At 43.2% G+C, this 23,239-nt stretch overlaps 1 protein-coding gene across 1 annotated transcript in view; it reads right to left on the bottom strand.

Annotated features, from left to right (window-relative positions):
- The window catches only part of SERINC5 (serine incorporator 5), a 91,791-nt gene that overhangs the window by 38,024 nt on the left and 30,528 nt on the right, over positions 1-23,239 (bottom strand). Inside the window, exons 2-3 of the mRNA XM_008589020.1 lie at positions 5,408-5,510; positions 2,844-3,011 (exon numbers count right to left, since the gene is read on the bottom strand). Coding sequence (XP_008587242.1) covers positions 2,844-3,011; positions 5,408-5,510 — 271 coding nt within the window. The remainder of the gene's footprint in view (positions 1-2,843; positions 3,012-5,407; positions 5,511-23,239) is intronic.

Raw genomic sequence — 23,239 nt, 5'->3', positions numbered from 1 at the left:
GTTTCTTAAATATTCTGTGAACAGTCAGAAAGCATAGTTACTGGCTAGAGTTGTTAGGAACTATTTCATGGACAGGTACATGGATGGTAATCAGGTGTTAAAATAATTATTATAAAATTCATGTCCTAATATTATGAGATTCATGTCCTGAAACATATGCCTATGGGTCTCAAATTATCTCTGCCTCCAGTAACAATGTTTCTAATAAGTTCACCAGTAAGAGATACTACATATTTGTCTATCTACAGATTTTTTTCTTGGATCCAACGCTTAATTCTACCAAGACTAAAAACTTCTTAAGAGAGCAGGGATCCCACCATTGACACTAGGTGCACAGCTCCAAGCTCCCACCACGGTACCTCAGTGGAGCATCAAGCCAATGCTCGCTGGATTTAAAAAGGGAACATGACCGCTGGACCCCAGCCCCAGCCCAGCCAAGTGAGCGCCCACCAGAGAGGCCCCCTGCCAGAGAGGCCCGAGTCCCGCAGAGACCATGCGCCCCGCAGCGCCAGCGTGTGACCAAACAGGTAGGCCCCGCCGCCACCAGACCCCATCCACAGCCGGGCCGAGTGCAGGCAAACCAGGGAGGTGCCCCACTGGACATGCCCGAGAGCTGCCCCACCACACGCCATCCACAGCCCGGCCGAGTGCACACCAACCAGAGAGGCACCTCCCAGAAGAAGCCCGAGACCCAAGGCAACCATGTGCCCGAGGCACCAGCAGGCGACCAAGCAGACACTGAGGCAGCCATGCTAAATTGGCAGCCCCGGCAGGATCCTATTCAGACAATAGTGTCGATTTAGTGGACTGTGAAATCCCTTGCCACAATGACTGAACATCAAAGGAAAGATACACCAGAAATATGAAAAATCAAGAAAGTACACCACCAAAAAATAAATAAATAAATACACAAACAACCTGGGGGCAGGGGAGGGAAGAAGACACAACAATTACAATTCCTTGAAGTTGATATGACAAGCAAACAGATATGAGGTTGTTGGAAGGGAGGGGGGATAGGGAAGAGGGAAGGAGGTTTCGGTAATGGGCCACAATAATCAACCACATTGTATATTGACAAAATAAAATAAAATTTAAAAAATAAATTTACTAAATAAATAAATAAAAAGGGAACATTATGATATCTGAAATACACAAGTAGTAAATGGGAGATTAAGTGGACCCTCAGAGTAAGAGTTAAAATCTACCCATTCAGTATTCCTACTCTCAAACTTCTTGCCACAAACATACAAGACTAAACCATGGCAAAGGGAGGCAAGGGGGTGGCAAACCATGAAACCTGGTTTAGACCAAGAGGCGGCCTGAGATCTTCGTGTCTCTGCCTCCAGATTTCCACATCCACCTTCTCATATAGAGTTATTTGTTTCTGCCTTGTTTTATGCCTCAGAAGACTTCATAGTTTTTCTTCTGAATTATAGCTCCATTTCTCACAGGTTTGAATGCCCCATAGCTCCCATTATGGTACTTTACTGAGATCCAATGTTTAAAGCAATCAGAGGAGAATCTACATTTCACAAGTTTTGATAATAGTTTACACTATATTCAACACAATACAATGACAATTATAAAAGCATTACTCAACAGAAAGCTTCAAAAGGCCTACTTTACTAATGGATAAGAATATACCAAGTGCTTTTAAAAAGATGGTTGTTTTTGAAGCACTGGAGTGTATTTTCAATAGTTGTAGTTTCGGCAGGAGGCTGGGGAGATCATCCTCAGGAGCTGCTCCTGGTGATGTGTCTTCATCTTGGAGGGGACTCCACTAGAGCCTGCCCTGGCTTCCCTCCAGCTCGTCACCCGCTCAGCCCTGGGAAGATGCAGTGCTCAGTGGCAAGTCTGCACAGGATAGGCGGTTTGGACAGCCAGCCTTTCCTCTCCTTCTTCCCCTAGGATGAAAGCTGCCCCCAGGGAACACGCCTGCTGCTCACTCTTCCCAGCACTGTGTGCTTGCAAAGGAAGTCTGCCCTGCTCCAGCGTTGATGGTGCCCGCCTGGATAAGTCTGACTCATTTGAGGGTTCAGTAGAAGGAAGCCCACCTCCCTGCAGATCTGCAGATACAAGCCCCATTGTCTCACATCGACTCTATGAGGAATAAAGGTGATGTTTGCTGACACTTTAGTCTTTTTCGTCAATTTGTTCAGAACTTGGGAGGGGAAGAATGGCATTATTTATTGGGCTCCCTCAAAAACCCTACCATATCCACCAGTACTCTGGCTGATCAAGAGGCCTACTATGGGGAAAAAAGGAAGATTCCAGGAAAAAGTTCTATGTGTCTCCATCACCATCACCTGGGCAGGCCTACTTCTGTATACTCTGCCCAAGAAACGGCTGGAAATCCAACCCTCATCCCTGGAGACACCCACTCTACAGGTGATGTCTAGACAGGTAAACAATACCCCATAGTCTACATTCCATTATCTGTGGGAATATCTAAGCTTTATCATGCTTCCCATATAGGCTAAATTAAGTGTTTACAACAGCTGCTACTTGAAATACTGGCAGCCATCCTCACGACAAGGGAAAAGTACAGATGTCTACAAGAGAAGACTGTACATTTCATTAGGAACAGCTATAAACAAGGCTAAGACAAAACACACAATCTTCTTATATAAACATTCTCCACAGAAAGCATCAGATTGCACCTATACTCGTACTACTCTGAAGATCAAGCCGTTGGTCTGCCTGCTTGACCAGAAAGCAATAAACAGACTATGGGGAGGTTCAAAGAGAGCGAGCCACATTGGGGTGGGGGGGCTCTGTCTTCTAAATCTCACACACCTCATCAAACTTCAGAAACAGGAAGAGCTGAAACAAAGCAAACTTACATGCTCCTTCATCTTGCTGGCCACCGTTTTTGACATCATGACGCAGCAGAGGACGGAGACCAGGATGAAGTAGAGTGCATACATGACACGGGTGCTCCGCGACTGTCGGATCTTGGGGCAGCAACCACAGCAGAGGGAGCAGCCTGCAGACCCACAGCAGCAGGCCAGCTAGAAAAAGAACAGAAAACTGCCTCTTAGAGTATGATAATGTGATATAAGAAATATGCATTTGGTCTTCATCTTAGGTTCCTGGCACAAGACAGCCTAAAACCTCTGGAATTTCCTAAGTGAGGAGGTGAGAGGAGAGTATTTTGGAATTCATAATAAGCCCCTTACAATATCTGAGTTTATGCTAATGAGGCAACTCTTGGTGTGCCCCTAGATAGCCTCAGGATGGGGGCTGGTTGCCAAAGGAACCAACCTTGTGATTCTGAGGGTGGGCACTTTCAGCCCCATCATCTCAAGAAGTTGGGGATGGGGGTGGGGTTTTGCTGGTGTTGCTAGAGATTGAGCTAATCACCAATGGCCAATGATTTAATCAATCATGCCTACATATTGGTGTATCCATAAAAGCCCCAATCAGGGGCCAGCTCCGTGGCTCACTCGGGAGAGTGTGGCGCTGGTAGCACTGAGGTCGCGGGTTCGGATCCTATATCGGGATGGCTAGTGTGCTCACTGGCTGAGTGTGGTGCGGATGACACTGTGCCGAGGGTTGCGATCCCCTTACCGGTCAAAAAAAAAAAAGCCTTAATCACTAGGATTCACAGCTACCAGGTTGATGAATGCATCCATGTGCCAGGACAGTGATGTACCCCAATGCCACGGGGATAAATACTCCTGTGCTTGGGGCCCTTCTGGGCCTCACCCTGTGTACCTCTTCATCTGGCTATTCATCTGTATCCTTTATAATAAACTGGTAATGGTAAGTAAAGGGCTTTCCCGAGTTCTGTAAGTCATTCTAGCAAATTATAAAAACTTAAGAAGGGGCTCGTGGGAACCCCTGATTTATTGTTGGTCAGTCAGAAGTATGGGAGGTCTGGACTTGCAAATGGCATCTGAACTGGGAGGAATCTTGTGGAACTGAGCCCTTAACCTGTGGGGTCTGTGCTAATTCAACATAGTTAGTATCAGAATTGAATTAAACGGTAGGACACTCAGTTGGTGTCATATACTGAGCCACCGCTTTACAGACATATTCACCCCAGCCTTCTGTAACATTCCAAGCTACAAGGTGACCATTTTCTCCAGGTATCCTGACCACAGGGTGTGCAGGAATAGGTTATTATGTGACCAAAGCTTTCACCAGAAGGTCTGATACTATCTTTAATGATAAGCATTAACAGCTTGGGAGATGCCCAATAATTAAACAGAAAAGGTATAGTTCATCTGAAGCAATATAATCATTACTCTTAGACAAAACAGACATTTCTGGGATCAGCGAAGAGCAAGAGAAAAAGCCAAGAACTAGCAAAAGGACAAAGTAGGGTGGGAAGAACATGAAAAACAGGAAGTTGGGCCCAAGCAAGGGACTTGTCAAAAATCCTTGAGGCTAAGAATCAACTGGATGAACACCTGGGGACATATCAGGATGGGAAAGGCTGTGTCTGCAGCCATCCACCTTTGCAGAAAATAATGAGAGTAATGTAACTGGAAGCTCAGAAGGAATAGGTGCCTCTTCCGCATGCACTGTTTACAGGGCTTCAAGCTCCTAAGGGTAAGCTTTTTGGGCTAATGAGTGGGGCATGGGCTCAGAGGAGCACAGAGCTCCTGCTGTACCACTAACATACACACCTTTTATTTGGGGGAATTTGATATTTGATAAAGCACAGGGCAATAGAGCAGTAGCTAAAAAATAAAAGCTCAGTCTCAAAATCAGCCTGCATGGGTTTATGACCTGGCTTTGCCACTACTAGCTGTGGACCATGAGCAAGTTATTTACTCTTTTAAGACCCAGTCTCCTCATTTATAAAGTGGGAGTGCATAGTTATGCTATGGTATCTTGGACGACCATCAGGAAGGGATCTCTATGAAGCAAATGGAATTATGCAAAAGAGATGATCATAATCTGCAAATTCCAACTAAATCCGTATGTATTAACACTAACAAATTCAATCTCTTGATAAGGATTTGGAAGGAAGTAAAGGACTTCACAAGGCTTCAAACAAGCATTAATTAGAATGCCACATTATAAACATTACTTACAATGACACAAGACAGGTAAGACAACAAATCATGAGGATCTTGGAAACAGAGTCATTTCAGGAGTTACCTCATCTACTTCATGGAACCACCAATGTTTGGCCCCTTGTCACTGTGCACTATTGCATTATAGTGGACCCCAAAAAGTAGATCTCTAAGCCCCTCTGTTTTAACTTTGCAGCTGGAATGTGCTTACTTGTAAGAGACACCTGAGAGCTGGTTTAGTGGTTAATGGTTGATTGCATCTCTGGCTTCTGTAACTCAGCCACTCGTTTGCTTTGAAGAAGCTACCCGCTGCTCGGTTTACAAAAAGCTCGTTAGCCACATTTCCTGCCTTTGTAACCCTGCTTGATGAAGTCCCTCACCTGTTTGATGAAGCCCCCCAGCTTGGTTGACTCTGCCTGGATACAAGCAGGGCCAATAAAGAAGCTTTCATGCTTGCTCAAAAGGTGTAAAACCCCAGTCTCCCTGCACTCAGGGCCCAGGAATTCAGAAAGAGTTCACCTGGGACTGCTAATGTAATAAATCTTTCTGAGTACTCCATCTCTCCGAGTGTTTGATGTTTCCTTGGCAACTTTTCCATAACAGCACCACTTCAAACATTGGCTCATGTGCTTTGTCCATCTTACATTCAATTTTCTGAGCCATCTTCCTCAAAAGCCTCTTCTTGACTCATAAGACTAGACCACAGCTTTGTAGAAGAAGTTATTCCACTCGGGCTGAGCTAACAGATCACACAAGTGGGATCCCAACACTACTGCATGTGTGGTGTTTTTTTGGGTTTTTTTTGTCTTTTTTCGTGTCCGGCAATGGATTGCAACCCTCGGTGTCGCACCCGTACCGGACCGGGACCGGCAACGGGATCGCAACCCTTTTTTTTTTTTTGTCTTTTTTCGTGTCCGGCAATGGATTCCAACCCTAGGTGTTGCACCCGTACCGGACCGGGACCGGCAACGGGATCGCAACCCTCGGTGCTGCGCCCGCACCTCGCTCAGCCAGTGAGCGGGAACCAGTCTGTATGTGGGATCCGAACCCTCGGCGGGAGCGCCGCCACACTCCCAAGCGGCGCACTGTAGCAGTGCGCCACCGGGCCGGCCCCAATGTGTGGTGTTTTTATGGGCTATCTTCCTTTACAATTCATTTGTCCATCTTATCCAGCTCTGATTTTACTGACCTCTTTCTACTCAAACACCCAAATTTTACACACACATACACACTCTACTCTCTCCCCTCCAACCTGTTTAGCTGGCTTTCCTCCAGGCCCTCACTCCCTCCTCCACTGCCTCCTGAATCCCTTCCCAACTGCTTCTGTCACTGGCTGCTAATTCTTTAAGCCATGTGGTCTTAGATAACCATGTGCTCTTAGAATGTGAATATTGTATTTCACATTCAAATGTGATAAACAAAAGACTGATCCTGTTTGGGAAAGAAATGTTTTAGAAGTAGTTAATGACTCTGATAATAGAACTTTCCCACAGCAGAATCAACATTTAACCTTACTATCTCCATGGAGGGGAAAATAAAAAGACACACATAATGTCATCCTAATTGGTCATTTAAAGGCAGACAAATAGTGACAGAAGGGATGTGATTGTGGAAAATGTGAAAAGAAAGACATACCAGTTTAATCCTATTTGATCATCATTATAAGTCATATAGCATTGCACAGATCTGATTTTTCTAACTTTCCTTACTTACCACTTTTACTCTATATTAAATATATGTATGTGCTATTAAAATAATATATGTATGCATGTGTTTATATGTGTGTCTATATACATGCATGTGTGTACATGTATACACACATTTCAAATATTAGAATGCAATAGCCTTTCTTTACTAGCCCAAAAGTTATTCTTCAAAGCAAACTATGCCGATAACCAATGGCACAAGCACATTATCTTAAGCTAAACACTGATACTGGGTGGAAAGTCAAAACAACACCCAGAAAAGAAATGTTTATGTTAGTATCTAGGAAAATCTCACAGCTCTGCTGAATGACTTGTTTCTGAAGAGTATAACTTAGAATTAAATAGGTTCACATCCAGCCCCTGACATTTACAGCCCCTGAGCATGTCACTCACCCCTGATCCTAACTTTCAAAACTGCAAAAATCAGTAACTGGCTGACCTAACTTCCAGGGCTGTCACAAGCTCAAAGGGAAGTGCCAGGGTCCCATTACCCCTGATCCAGAGAGCATAAACCTTTTACTGAACAAGCTAGGGTATAAAAAAACAAATAAATGTAGAATGTACACCAACAAGAGTGAACCCTAATGTAAATTACGGACTTTGGGTGGTTATGATGCATCAGTGTCCATTGTAACAGATGCACCACTCTGGTGGAGGATGCCAACAATGAAGGAAGCTATGCATGGGGAGGGGGGTGGTATATGGGAAGTCTCTGTACCTTCCTGGGGACTTAATCGAATAAATGAAGAAAAGTGTCTGCCCATCCATGGTTCAATAAATGCATGCTGAATGAATAATACAAGGGTACTTCAAAACATGCAAGGGTACTTCCTGGAAAAGTGGAATTAAAAGATTAAAACAAATCTTTCCACAAACTTTTTGAAGTACCCTCATACATGGTAAAGTCATAATGGCAACACTTCTCAAACAAAGCGGCTAGCATTCCTACTCCTTAGGGCCAAGTTCACAGGTTATGTACTGCCCTCTGAATTTTCCACACCAGTGCTACATCACAAAGAGTATTAAGGGCTTTAATTTGTAGATACTGCACACTCCCCTTTTCCACAAGAAATTACTATGCACTCAAAAGAGAGCCAGACAATCTATTTGGAGGACAATGCTTGCAGTTCTAGAACTTCATCCTGCAGATACACTTCTACAGGGGCACAGAGATATAGGTATGAGGTTGTTCATTACAAACACTGGAGACGACCCTATTCTCCTGCTAAATGGAAACTAGTTAAAGAAACTTTGGGCTATCTATACAATGAAATATTGTTAAAAAGAATAAGTTAGTGTTGTGGGCTGACTTGTGTTCCTCAAAGTTTGTATGTTGAAGTACTAACCCTCAGTACCTCAGAATATCACTATATTTGGAGATCAGGTCTTTATTAAAGAGGTAATTAAGGTTACATAAGGTCACTGGGGTGGTCCCCAATCCAATATGACTGGTATCCTAATAAGAAGAGAAGACGTGGACACAGACACACACAGAGGGACGACCATGTGAGGGAGAGCACAGCTAGAGGTGCCCATCTACAAGCCAAGAAGAGAGGCTCCAAGAGAAATCAACTCTACCATCACCTTGCTCTCAGGCCTCTAGTTTCCTGAAGCGAGAAATTAAATTCCTGTTGTTTAAGCCACCCGGTTAATGGTACTGTGTTATGGGAGTCCCAGGCAACTAATGCAATCAGTATGCCTTGATATTTTATACACATGCACATGTTTGTGCTGTTTGTGTAGATAGAGGACCGCTAGCCCTGATCACCTGTGGAACAAGCCTAGGTGTGGGGAGGAAAAGGACACATCTACTGTTAACTGTTCTGCTCTCCTGTTCTGATTTTTACCATGTGCATGTATCACTCTAATAATTTTTTTAAAAGAGAGAGAGAAGAAAACTGACAAAGCAACTAAATTTGAAGATATTGATATAAAAGAATTTGAAAATGTGAAATTGACTATGTGATATTTTTTCTTCCCCTCCCACAAATACACCGCAAAGAGGGCTGGCCAGTCAGCTCAGCTGGTTACAGCATGGTGTTTTAACACCAAGGTCAAGGGTTCAGATCCCCCTACCAGCCAGCTGCCAAAAAACCAAAACAAACAAAAAAACAACAAACATACTGCAAAGAAAAATCTTCCACTCAAAGAGCCCTTCACACCCTCCCTCTGTCTAACTTCTGCTCTTCCCTTGAAAAGCAACAGCATGAATAGCAAAGGCTTTTCTAAATAGAAGGTGCTTTGTCCTTGCCAGGGCAAAGGATCAAAATGAAAGGATAAGCCAGCTGCTTGCCACTACCTGAAGCTGGGCCTCCCCCTTAGTGTTATTTTTCTTCTCCTAACTAAGGACCAGCCCCCCACACATATACACATACCACAAAGAATAAATACATATTTGTCTCTCTCCCTGTACTCCCCACTGGCCTTGGGCACAGATGGTCCTTCCAAGGACTGATTTAGGCCTGCAAGGAAATGCTCACAGAAACATGAGCTAGGGCAATAGTAACTTCCAGGTACTTCTTCTGTTAAAAAGCTCAATACCTTCACTACCTAGAATTCCCAGTTGGCAACAACACCAATTAGAAAGAGCAAAGAATCAGGAAGAAAGCCAAATAGATGTCACAGAATCAACACACACACACACGCACACCCCTTGTACCCTACTCATAAAACAGTCCCTCTTTCCCTCCCCCAAATCTTATTTTCACAGTTCCAAAGGCTTAACTACAGCTCCTAAGCCCACAGCAACTAGGCGGGACAAGCTGGTGGGAAGAGCACAGGTCTGAGAACCAGAGGACCTGGACTCTAACTCTGTGCAGCTCTAGGTAACCTCCTCTTTCCCTCCCCCAAATCTTATTTTCACAGTTCCAAAGGCTTAACTACAGCTCCTAAGCCCACAGCAACTAGGCGGGACAAGCTGGTGGAAAGAGCACAGGTCTGAGAACCAGAGGACCTGGACTCTAACTCTGTGCAGCTCTAGGTAACCTTCCCTTCTGGGTCTTGGTTTTCCCCACATGTAAATTGAAGGAGCCTAGGTAGACAATGGATGTAGGTGAATAGTTTCATCCTACTGGCTGGCAGTGGCTGCCTGGAACTGTGTTGAGGAGGAGTCTAAGGCTGGATGTCTTGGCACCGAAAATGCAATGGCAATGAGCACCATCTGCCATAGGCATGGAAAGACAGTGTGGTGGCATCATACACATTCTTGTCAACTCTGCAAGAGGCATCGGACACCCTGACCACTGATAGATGCTTAGATGCTGAAAAACAAACTGCAATGGGCAAGCACACCAAGTTAACCCCAAAGCAAGAAAGAGAAAATCAATCAAAAAGAGAAGCAAGAACTAAAATGTGGAGCAGAGGAAAGCTCTTCAGGCACTCCACAGGTAGCATGAGCGTCCTTCACTGCTGCACAGGGGTGTGTTAATACATTCATGACCACGGCCCAGGCACCACGTCACACCATGTTCCCCTCATTCCACGTAAGAAGGCAAAGACCGGCATAGGACGCTTCTGTCACAAGAATGATCCCAAACATGGGCCATGCTCTTTAGTTTCAGTGCTTGAGTTTGGGGGAGTGTATACCTCTCAGCAATGTGAAAAACACCCATTCTGAATGACTTGCTCCTTGAGGGCTCTGGACAGTCCAGTTGGCTTTCATGTGTCTAAAAATCTTAAAAAGAAAGAAATCTTCAAATCTGACACCACCCTTCATTCACTTCCTTTTCCTGACTTCTGGAAATACAGGAGCCCTAGCAGAGCTAAGGAGCGACATAAGAGGTTTTTGTTAACTGCAACAATTATAACACTGTTCCTTAAAACAGTGGGGGCAGGGGGGAGCAGGAGTAGGGGAGTTCCTCAAATATCAAAGCTGTTCAAGGTTTTGTAGCAGAACTCAGGTGTGTTCCCAGCCATGCTGCAGGGGTTATAATATCAAGGAGATAGAAGAAAAATATTAAAAGACATAAAATTGAACCCAGACAATGCTCAGTATCCTTTAACTATATTTAGATTTTCACATCTTTCAATAACATCCACCACCACTCATAGCAATGGGCCACTTCCGCTCCTTCTCCTTTGTGGCTTTCAGGTTACCTTTGAGTCACCTATAGTCAGCAGAGAGGAAATGAACAATTTATTCTACCTTGAACAGCTATCTTCATTAAGATTCTGAACACCACAACTAACATTTTTCGGATCATTCTCTCCACCAAGCTGAGAGAGAGCTTCCCATGGAGCTTATACTGAACTTTTTTCCCACTACGGCAACAAGAGGGCAGTGGGGGGGAGGGGCATTGGTAAATGGCCACTCTTGCCACCATGGTGCCAGGCACTGTCCTTTAGTGACAGCAACAGAATGATGTGACTTAAAAGCTAGAAAAAGAACACGCAATTCCTCTGCTCAATAAAGGAGTATCATACTGCATAACCACTGTAGTTGCAGGAACTGTCTAATCCACAGAATGATTGAGTTGTAGAAAACAACACATATACATGTGTTAGTAAGTTGATTTGTTTGGGACCTACAGTGAATTTCTCCCATACGAATAAATATAGGGCAATCTATGAAAACTTACTTAATCTGTAATAATATTAGCTAGCAATAGATAACACATTAATCTCTCACTCTGCAAGGTACAACTATCATTCTTATTAGCTATTGTTATCACCCCATTACAGAGATGAGACTGGGGTGCAAGAGGTTAGGCAACTTAAGTTTGCAGAGCTGGTAAGTGGTGAAGCCAGCATTTCAATCTGATAGGCTCCTTGCTATTCTGCTCTACTTACTGCTGGCATAATGAGGGTGAACAGGACAGCTAACACTGCCTGAAAATGCCCTTGAACCTTGGTTTCCCACAGGAGTCTGGCTGCATCAGAAGAAGGAAGCATGGAGTGCAGCAGGTTTTCTTTCCTGCCCTATGGGTACAGTAAGCATTCAACAAAAACCTGAAAAAGTCTCCTCCCTTTCTGGTCCACTTCCTCTCTCCCATACAACCTCTGGCCTCAGGGGACCTGGATGACTTCCATGAGAGCCTTGCCTAAGCAGCTCAGCCTTCCCAGTCACCACGCTCCCTTCCTCACCACCACGTTCTACCCATTTTAAAAGGCTTATTCCTAATAATTCATTCACTCAGCTAATATTTATTATTTGATATACCTACTACATGCAGTGTTAATTCCTGGGAATGCAGCAGTAAAAAGAAAACCTTATTTGTACCCTCATTAAGCAAGAAAACAAAGATACACATAAGACTAACCATCTACATGCTGTTTAATAAGAGAAACAAAGAGTATTGATCACTTAAAACATGGTTGACTCATATAGAATATGGGGCTGGCTGGTTAGCTCAGTTGGTTAGAGCACAGCCTTATAACACCAAGGTCACGGGTTTGGATCCGCATACCAGCCAGCCACCAAAAAAAAAAAAAAAGTACACCATATTATAGAACATAATGTACCCATTGAAACTATTACACAGGCTATACAGAAAAACTTGCTACCATGGGAAGATGTCCACACTGCATTAACTGAAAATAGTCAATAACACAATAGTGTAGAATATGATAACATTTGGCATAAACAGCAATAACAACAACAAAAAAACTAGAAGGATATAACAACATGTTAACGGTAGTTACAGAAGTGTAGGATTATGAGTGACTATGCTTTTCTGTATTTTCTGAACTCTTTGAGACAAGCACATATCTTATCATTAGAAAAATATTACCCCAAGTTTTTATTTTGGAAGAAAACAAACATTCTTTTTCTACCTCGTAGGTGGTAAGCACTCAAATATTTGTTAAATGAATCAGCCCATGAGTAAATGAAACTTACTTCAGCTATGTGACTGGCAGAAAACAGCCAGAGAGAACTATCACTGTAATTGAGGCATTAAAAAAAAAAAACCTGAAAATTCCTACTGAACTATACACTTAAAAATGATTAAGATGGTAAATTTCATGTTAACAAAAACAGCAGGATCCTTGTATTTAGGATCTAAGTTCAGCCACACATAACGGACAGTGGCTTAAACAGGATGGAGATTCATTTCTCCTGCACAGTCTGCAGGTGGTAGTGCAGGACTGCTGTGGTGACTCTGCTCCATGCAGGCATTCAGGGACCCAGCTCCTCTCTGCATTCTGCCATCCCTAGGGTGTTTCTCTCATCCATGTGGCTCAAGACAGCTTTCCACCATGTCCATATCTTCAGCAGCAGGGCAAAGAAAAAAGGGACAAAGGGCATGCCCCTCTCTTGTAGGCACTGCCACTCAGACTCTGCACTAGAATGGGATGCAGCTGCTGCTTGGTGTGTGTTTGTCCCCTGCATCCCCCAACAAGATCTCAGCAGCATTCCAGCCCAACCCTGGCTACCATGGAGGTGAGCTGCTGGAATCACCCTCAAGAGAGAAGCTGCTGCAAGAAGTGCAGTTGGCTGACAGCCTCCACTGAGCAGTCCTGGCCATTAGGACCAAGTCTGAAATGGGCACAAGCAGGCTGCCAGCAAGAAGCCAGCAACCGCTTTTGGTTACAATGAGGCCCTGGTCAAACTGTTCACTTTTCTACAGTCTCTTTCTCATGAGCTGAGCAGTCCCGGGCCATTAGGACCAAGTCTGAAATGGGCACAAGCAGGCTGCCAGCAAGAAGCCAGCAACCGGCTTTTGGTTACAATGAGGCCCTGGTCAAACTGTTCACTTTTCTACAGTCTCTTTCTCATGAGGTTAGGGTTACTTTCAGTACCAAAAAATGTTTATAGAGTTATCTGTCTTCAAACAGCAGTTGGATTCTTTAAATCATTCCATCACACCACCCTCTCTACTTTATACACCTTATAAAAAAAAATACCACACTTGATACCTTTTAGGTTGGTGGAGAGAATCTATAAGGTTTAAGGTTAAAAGTAAATTAACTCCATCTTCTTTCTGACAGTTCAACAGAAAACAAACATTTCCAGAAGGCAGACCATTCTCTTTTTTGTGTGTGTGGCCGGCCGGTCCAGGGATCCAAACCTTTCACCTTGCTGCTACAAGGCGACGCTCTAACCAACTGAGCTGACCAGCCAGCCTTGGGAGGCAGACCATTTAGAATAGCGTTTCTCAAACTCAGAACTATTGACATTGGAGGCTAAATAATTCTTTGTTATGGGGGCTGTCCTCTACACTCTAGGATGTTTAGCAGTGTCCCTGTCCTCTATCCACTAGATGCCAGGAGCAACCCTCCCTCTCCCCTGCAAGTTGTGACAATCAGAAATGTCTCCAAACAATTGCTACACAGTTGAGAACCACTGACTTAGGAGTTAAGAGCAAGAGCTATGGAGTCCGAGTGTCTGGGTTCAGATACTACAGTCTGAATCCAGGTCCTAGCAACTTGGGAAAAAGATGTTTATGTATATAAAAACACGTCAAATGTGCTCCAAAGCTAAAGCCATCTTCGTACCTTTATTTCCACTAAGGAAAAAACAGTGCTGCAGGAACATTCTTTTGAAACCACTGAAGCAACAGATACCTGCAGCACAACAGGGCTGGAAAAGGTGAGTTAAGTAAGTTCTATAAGAAAAAATTGCAAGAACATGACATCTTGAAATTCAAAATAGGAAGAGTAAAAGATTGGGGGGGTAGTATTCATTGGGTTTAAAGCCTTTTTAAAAATTCGCTTTAAATATTCTCATCAAAAAAGGAATGAGGGTAGAAATCCTACTTGTTCTACTTTATAAATAATAGCTTATCAGCTGGCAGCTAATGAAACACTAAACCCAAAATGTGCCTCATTGTGTCATGGAGATTATGCTGCAATGGAGAAATCTGCCAAACCCTTTTCCAAGAGGTGCTTTGTGCCAATCCAATCCCCAAACCCTGCCAAGCCACAGACTGCTTTTACAGGCTGGTGATGGGGCCACAGAGCCAACTAGATGCAAGTATACTCTGGGACAGGGAACAGAAATGAATTCATTTCACTGCTTCAGCTGGCTGGAGCGTGGAGGACCTCAAGCTCAAGTCGGCCAGCAGTTTCAAGGGTTTACCAGGGAGTGAGTGCACTCGCTTACCCACCCAACGAAATCTATGCACAACTACAATGTACAAGATGAGGGTGCACTATAATACTACAAATATATTTATACATTCATACCACAAATATTTACTAAATGCTTACTAGTGAGCAGGCACTGTTCTGGGAGCTTGTGGTATCATTACTGCCCTCAGGAAACTCATATTCTAGTGGATTTTTACCAAACTCAGCATCTAGAAAATTCAAACTATAGCATGTTCCAGAACCTCCACTGAAAGCCTCTGATCTAGTCCAGTCCTCTCATTTTCCTGATGTGAAAACTGAGGCACAGAAAGGTTACGTGATTTGGCTCAAGGATAAATCTTGTGATGGGCATCAACAGACCAGCAAAAAGCACACTGGTGCAAACCACTCGGCAGTCTGGAAGAGGGCCTCTGGGTTCAATGCTTCTGCACCTACAGTGCAATATACTAACAGACACTCAAAATAACTAAACGAAGCCATCACAAATAGGTTTAACCGACACTCTGCTGATCCTGGTAAGGCGGCAGTAACTGGCTAAGTGTCCGGTACATTTTGAACAGTCTCCATCACAACACAGTTAAAATGAAAAGTTGGCACACAATGCGCTAACCCTAGAGTGGCCACAAAATGGCTGTGCCATGGTAAATGCCTACCCCTGACATGCCTCCCCCATCCCTCCCCCCTTCTGAGAAGCAGACAGCAGGTGGTCCCCACATCCAATCCACATTCAAGGTCAACTGCTGGCCACTCTCCCCCCACACACACAGCACAGAAAGGGGTCACTACTCAAAGCAGCACATCTGACTCACTGCTTGGTGACAAGACAAGATGTTTCTCTCACAGGAATGTTAGTCTAGCAGCAACAGCTCTGTGCAAGGAAAAGCTTGCACGCACTTCACCTGCCTTAGATTTTCCATGATAGTCAGGATTTTATGTAATCCTATTCATCACGATTCACAAAGTGCCCAATAAAAGAAAACATTTCAAATCTTTCAAATGTTTTTCACATAAATAAATACATCAAAAAATGTCAGACCAGAGGCCTCCGATTTAGAAAAACCACTGCTGTGTCTGGGTGGTGCCAGAGCTCAGAGACAGGAGCAGGAGCAAGGGAGGCACCAGACCTCCTATGGGGTCACTGTCGCTCCTTGTTCTGGATGAAAGCCTGGTGGCAACATGAAAGGTCCTAGTTTAACAGCTTTTTCTCAGAGCTGGAGTAACAGCTGCACTGTTTCCCTGCAGCTGAGAAAACACTTCCTTGCTGTTAATTTTACAATTCATCGGTCCCTCAAAACTTCTTTCCAGCCCTCCTCTCCCCTCATCCTTGACATTCATCTCCTTCTCCCATGGCTTGAAGAGGAAGATATGAATAGGTGTGTGCCTTTCCCCCAAGCAAACTCCCACAGTTCACTGCCCTTTCACCTGAGGCACTGCCCAGACGACCAGTGGGTCTCATCAGCACCCCTCTGCCCACTTCTGAGAAATGAGCTCCTCATTCCAAGGCCAGCTGGTGCAGAACCCTAGACAGCCTTTGTAAGGAGGCTTGCATTCAGGTACAGGCTTCCTAGATGGCACCAACTGGCAGAGAACTATCAGACACATGCAGTTCCCCCAGAACCCCCCAGCTTGGGAAGCTTCCTGTTGCAAAAGCAGCCAGGGCCAAATGAAGGGGCTCATAAATCATATTTCTTCTATCAACACACCAACAGAAATGAAAATAACCTCATAGGCCAGCCCATCACCTCAACCTTCACCTTCATGTTTTTATTCATCAGGGCATTGGCTACACAAGCAAGGGTGGGAATCCAAAGGCAGATTTCCTCTGTGGCATTCTTTTTAATGAAACAAGTCACCTGCTCATTTTGAGGGTGGTGTTCTCTACATTTTTTAAAATTACAAAGGTAGAACTCTTCTCACAACCTTAGATCAAGAAGATCAACACCCCAGCATCAAAATCAAACACAATGGACCTCAAAGCCAGGCTGACACACATACTAAATGAACTGTTATTGGGCTGCAAGGTAAACCAGTCCAAGGGGTATTAGATCAAGAAGATCAACACCCCAGCATCAAAATCAAACACAATGGACCTCAAAGCTAGGCTGACACACATACTAAATGAACTGTTATTGGGCTGCAAGGTAAACCAGTCCAAGGGGTAGGCGGCTCAGGAAATGGACCTTAATTACTACTATTTGTTCAGTCAAACCTAGTATTTCTTGAGTCAGCTGGGTGGAGTGGATGCTAGACTGAGCAAAGAGGGCTCCTCTGAAGATTCTAGACCTGTCTCACCCCTCCCTCCATCCCCCAGGGAAATCTAAGGCCTTGGTGTTTATGGAGCCCAAGTTGGAAGCCAGGCTGGGGCCAGGGCAGGGCTGACAGATGACGTCACTGAGGTGGAAGCCACTGTCCTCCATGGAGACAAAGAATCAGACAGCACCGGAAACTGGGGGATCGAGGGGGGATGAGGACAATAAAGTCAGAAGTAACTAAAAAAAACTGGGATCCTGATTTGGTGGTGGTAGGAGGGGCAGGCCTGGGAAAATTGAAGAGCCTGCTGGGGTGAGAAGAGCAGAAGTTTGGTAGGAGTGTAGACATGTGCAGGAAGGACTGGAATTGAGCAGCCTGGATGAGGGATTGAGCTAGAAAGTAGAGGAAGGCCCCCAAACAGATCAGCTCAGAGCAGAGTGAAGGAGAGAGCACTTGGTAAATTCTAAAGTAACTTTGCTCCAGGTACTCCAAGTGGGGGTTCATGGGCCAGCAGGATAGGGTCCCACCCCAGAATTACTGAATCAGAACTGGAATCTGCATTGTAATAAGCTCCCCAAGTGGTCACCAAAAACCAGCCCAATAGCCAACACAGGTTTGTGTTCAAACTGCACCTTTAAACAGTCCTGTGTTTAAATGATGACACTTGCCACACACCTAACAGCCAGTTTCCCTAGTTCTTCACTCAGAAGGACTCTTTAGTGATGGCAAATAATGAAAGCAAGTTTCCAGTGAGATCAAATACTACTTCAGTGTTACAAGAGGGCTGGCCTGTTAGCTCAGTTGATTAATAACTAAGAGCTGGTTCTGATAACACCGAGGTCCAGAATTTGATCCCTGAACCAGCCAGCCACCCAAGAAAAAGATAAATATTACAAGACAAGGGAATTATGACAGACTAGTATGTAGTCCCTGAAGAAGATGTCTTTTATATGGAAAAATGCTAATGGACACATGCTTGGGGAAAGATAAATAACGTATTAACATAGACATATAATTAAGATAAATAACATTAATTAAGATAACTAACATATTAACCAGGGTTATGGGATCTTAGATAACCTTCTTTTTCCTTATCTTGTCCTGGTTTTTGGAGACTTTCAACATTAAGCATGAATTTCACATTTTTTTTTTTAATTAAGAGAAAATTATACAAAAGCTTAATGGGTGAAGAATCAAAGAGTAGAAATCTTCTTACCCAGAAAAAGTAAAAAGCCTATTTAATTTGCTACCCTGCATGTATGATATGACCTGTTGTCTATTTTAATTATAAAATGCAATCTATTAAAGAGCAAGACAACCTTGGCAAAATTAATGAATTTCAGAAGAAAAGAAATACCATAAGTGTCACCAGTACTTTCCACAATTAAACTATAAAGAAATGTTGAAGTGTTAATTTTTTCCTTTTAAGCTGTGTTCGCTTACAGGAAATGAAAGACAGCTGCTGATAACTGCTCTATATCTGCTATAAAAAGGGCAAACACGGTGTTTGCTTAAAGGAAATGAAGGTCGATGCCCACCCCAATTGTAAAGAGAGAGAGGAAACGCGGTCACCAAAGCAACCATTAGTCGGGGGAGCTGTGTTTGCCTATAGGAAACAAAGACCGTTATGCAAGGGACACCTGTCACCAAGGCAACCAGCAGTGCCAGCACAAGTAGAGATGGACAGCACACGCCCCAAGTGGTCACATCTGTACCAGAGACACTTTCTCAATTTAGCTTTAGAACCCCAAGCCTAACCCCACTGCGGGGAGAGTGTGGCTTGCAGAGCACAGGCTGGAGCCTCTCCATTCCTGATCCTAGAATAAAGCCTCTGCACCGCGGAACCAAACTTAGTTTCATTCCATTGATGTAAGCGACATGGGGAATCAGTAACAAAAGGAGTTTCAAAAATAGCTTTAATTAAAATGGTGCCAACTTTACTCTCTGTTGTAAGCCCTTCTAGGACATTGCTCTGACGTGGGGGTACATCCCATTGTGCTCTATGGTCGTAAGCCGGCTTACCCTGCCTTGCCTGATCTTCCCCATGGAAACCACGATAAAGACACATGGCCTGTGCGTTCCCCTGGTTCCTTCTACCTCCTGACTGGCCCTGGTGCTTCCTTGTCACCTGGTGTGGTGTGGGGTGCCCCCTCCTCTTAGGAATTGTAAGTGACAAACTATCTTTTCAATGCAGTCATCTCCTGATCTACTGGCCTTACCATACTTGAACAATAATAAAACCTACATTTTAAAATATACATATACAATGAATGGCTTCATTTTCTCAATTTTCAATTTTAATCCCATAAATTTTCCTTAAGCCTTTAAGGAAAATTTACTATCCGTATTATATATATGGGGGCATATATAATAATCCCATATATAATAAACCTGCTCCCAATTATATATGGGCAGATGGCAAACAGAAAGAACATGTTACAAATATTAATGAAAAATTAGGAATTAGAAGATGATATTTAGCTTGCTTTTTCATATACAAATATGGTTGAGATTTTATAGAACATATATAATCATATTCTGCTATAAAATCATATCTAGTTCTTATCACTAACTTACTCATGGCACACACTCAGGCACATCATGCTTTACAAAGCCTATCCCACCCTGAGAACAAGATTGAGAGTCGATGTTCTAATTAAATTAAAATAAAACACAATTCTACAGACTAAATTCCTGGTACCCTTAGGCATCCAGAATAATTTGAAAAGAAGCATTGAGGGAAGGGGGGTAGCTGTCACCACAGCCAGAAACAGAGGGAAACCCAAAGGTCTAACCTTTGAGGATACAACTTCCCAGTCACCAACTAGAAAATAAGAAGAGCTTATGGGCAGGCATTTTAGCCAATGTCCAGTCTTTCCAAAGAAGCTAAAGGAGAAATTGGGGACAAATCAAGAAAACAGGGTAAACCAAGCAGCAGAAACAACAGTAATGGAAGCAATAGCTACTGCCAAGTGTGTACAAACACACAATTTACAGAGCACTTATAATGTACAATGTGTATTTTACTAGATTCTTCATATACATCACCAAATTTGATGTATATCACAAACCTATGTTGTTATCATCAGCCTCTATTATAGATGAGAAAGGTGATCAAATAACAAAGACATTCCTAGTGGAAGTAGAAGAACGGGATACCTGCCTCAGTCAGGTGACTCCCTAAGTCCATTTCTTTCCACTACCTTATGATGTTTAATTATTGGTTAACACTTTGATCATGGCTTTACAAACATCCTCTCATTGTCCTTATAAACACCCTACATGATAGGCAGGGAGAGTAGCATTATGGCCACTGTAGAGATTCATGAGAGGCCTGGATCATGCATTACTTTCAGAATTCATTCTAGTTCTTTCTAAGACAGCACCCTACAAGGATGAGTAAGGGCAGCAAAACCTAGATGGTGCTGACAGAAGGGAGGACACGGTAAGACTAGAAAAGACAAAGTCAGCAGCTTTGCTACCTCCATTCTGCCTTGAAAGTGCACGGTCATTCCACATGCATGTGTAACATGAACTCACATGTGCACACATGTGTGTGCACCCAAGGGCAACAAACAAAGCCCCAGAGTCCCGGCCCTACCTCAAAGTGTCACTCTTTTGCAGCAAGTTCAATAACTTAAGAAGGCAGAGAATTATAGGCTGTGCTTCCATCAAAACACCAAAATTAAAGATAGGAATGTCTTAGGTAACTAAGGAGTTCCTCCTACCCAGCACTTATTGTAAATAATACTTAAACACCATTCTTAGACACTTCCTCTGTTATCAAGGCTATATACTAAAGTGCTTTCAAGAAATTCTTTCATTTAATTTTCAAAAGAACTCTATGATATAAGTATCACAATCTCCATTTTACGATGAGAAAATATGAACCTCAGAAAGATTAAATGACTTTCCAGAAGCCACCTTGGGAAAGACCAAAATCCTGGACTTTTTTATTCCAAAGCCCATCAGGATTCCAAGAACAGTTTTACTTCACCAGATCCCCAGGATATCTGGAGTACACTGTTTTGACCCTTTCTCTACTTACCCTATTTAGAAACAAAATCAAAAGCAGTTCCAAAGCAGGAATGTACATGACATAAGGCCTGAGGCAGTCAGAAGAGCCCACAGGATGCTGCATCTCCCCCCAAGAGTGCTAGTGCCAACCTCCAGATGTGCCATTCGGACGCTTTCTGTAAGAACACAGCCACAGCCTGAAGTATCCCATTATCATTCTGAAAAGCATTCTCCATTCTCATAATTTCTGGAAGTGATACCAACAATTTTTTAAATAATAGAAAACTGCATTGTGCATTTTCCAGGTGCAAGATAATAGATAAGGTCCTCAGTTCTTGCCAAGGATTCACTTCATCCTCACAACAACCCAACAAGGTAAATACTCTTAATGCCATTTTTTCATAAACAAGAAAGATGTATGAAATGGTGTGTGGTGGGGGCCGGTGTATATGTACTCCTTTTAAAGTCAGAAAAAAATGTATAGCATACACTGACTTTGAAAAAGTGAGGGAGACACAGAATAAGAAATAGACAAAAGATACAGGAAGAGAAGAAAGGAAAAGGAAAAAGAATGCCAACTCCATTTTTTCACAAATGAGACAACTGAGGAGGCCAGGTGTGAGGTAACTCTAAGGTCCTGAGATATATGCACTCAGTCAGCCAGGTCCCTAAACTCTTTCCTGCTCTGCTGAGCAGCCATGGAAAGAGTTGCTGACATCCACTCATGATAAAATCTTGTTCTACAGAATGACGATGTTTTAAAAGTTTCTAGGAATTATTTGGGACTTTAGTTAAAAATATAGACACAGCATAAAATAGAGTGCAAACTGAGTCTGGCACTTGTGGCAAGCATGAAATTTGAACCACAATCCAAATCTCCTTTTGTCATTGCTTTCTTTTTTCAACTGTTACATTAAAAAAAATTTTTTAAGTTGCCTACATTCTCATTCACTATGATTCTGCAGAAAATGTCCATTTCTAAAATGTCCCACAATTCACATTTTTTCCATTGATAACATTAGAATACATCCCACTCTTTCTAAGACAAATAATATCATCCCAAAACTTCCAGGTTAACTACAAAGCTGGCCATTTAGCTCAGCAGGTTAGAACATGATGTCAATAACACCAAGATCCTGGGGGTTCAATTCCTATACTGGCCAGTGAAGGAAAAAGGAAAAAAAAAGTAACTTTAACAAGATACAAGAGCAAAAAAAAAGAGAGAAAACAAAAATGATACTTAGGGGCCGGCCCAGTGGTGCACTCAGGAGAGTGTGGCGCTGGGAGCGCAGCGACACTCCTGCCGCGGGTTCGGATCCTATATAGGACTGGCCGGTGCACTCACTGGCTGAGCGCAGTGCAGGTGACACCACACCAAGGGTTGCAATCCCCTTACCGGTCACGAAAAAGACAAAAAAAAAAAAAATGATACTTAGGCTTAAAGCAAATTTAGTGATAAGTTCAGAAGATTCTCTTCCCTCGAATATTTTACATGCTTATAAACAAATTTATTTGCTGATTTAACCTATCAACCTATCTGTGGAGACTGCATAAACAAAATAGTTTTGTCATCAATTTTTAATTATCAAAAAACTGTAAAAATAATCAAAATCAACAAACAAAAATTTGAATTCACCTACATGAAACATTCATAGTTTAAGTCAACACTAGGAAAGGGTAAAAGTAAACAAAAACAGAAACGTGCTCCCTGACTCAGGAAGGAATCTCTAGGCCAGCGAGGCAGTACAAGACCAAAGACGTGTTCACCCGCATCAAGCTGTGATGATGAACATTTGTCAGGGTTACATGAACTCGGCCATGTGAAGTGCTTAGCACAAGCACCCAGCACATAATGAGTTCAACATTAGCTTGTCTTAAATGCTCATTTCATTCAGAACAAGGTTACTTAATTGCTCTGCGCCTCTGTCACCTCATGTACAAAATAAAGATAATAGTAGTCCCCACATCATAGGATTATTAGGACTGAAAGTGTTTTTTTTTTTTTTTTGTCTTTTTTCGTGTCCGGCAACGGGATCGCAACCCTCGGCGTCACGCCCGCACCTCGCTCAGCCAGTGAGCGGGATCCGGTCTGTATGTGGGATCCGAACCCTCGGCGGGAGCGCCGTCGCGCTCCCAAGCGGCGCACCACCGGGCCGGCCCCTGAAAATGTTTTGAAAGCACTTAGAACAACTAAGCTATAAATATTATTCT

This window comes from Galeopterus variegatus, unplaced genomic scaffold (assembly GCF_000696425.1).
Source record: "Galeopterus variegatus unplaced genomic scaffold, G_variegatus-3.0.2 Scaffold5158, whole genome shotgun sequence".
NCBI lineage: Eukaryota > Metazoa > Chordata > Mammalia > Dermoptera > Cynocephalidae > Galeopterus > Galeopterus variegatus.
The sequence above is the reverse complement of the archived record's forward strand: the minus strand, read 5'-3'. Positions and strand labels throughout refer to the sequence as shown.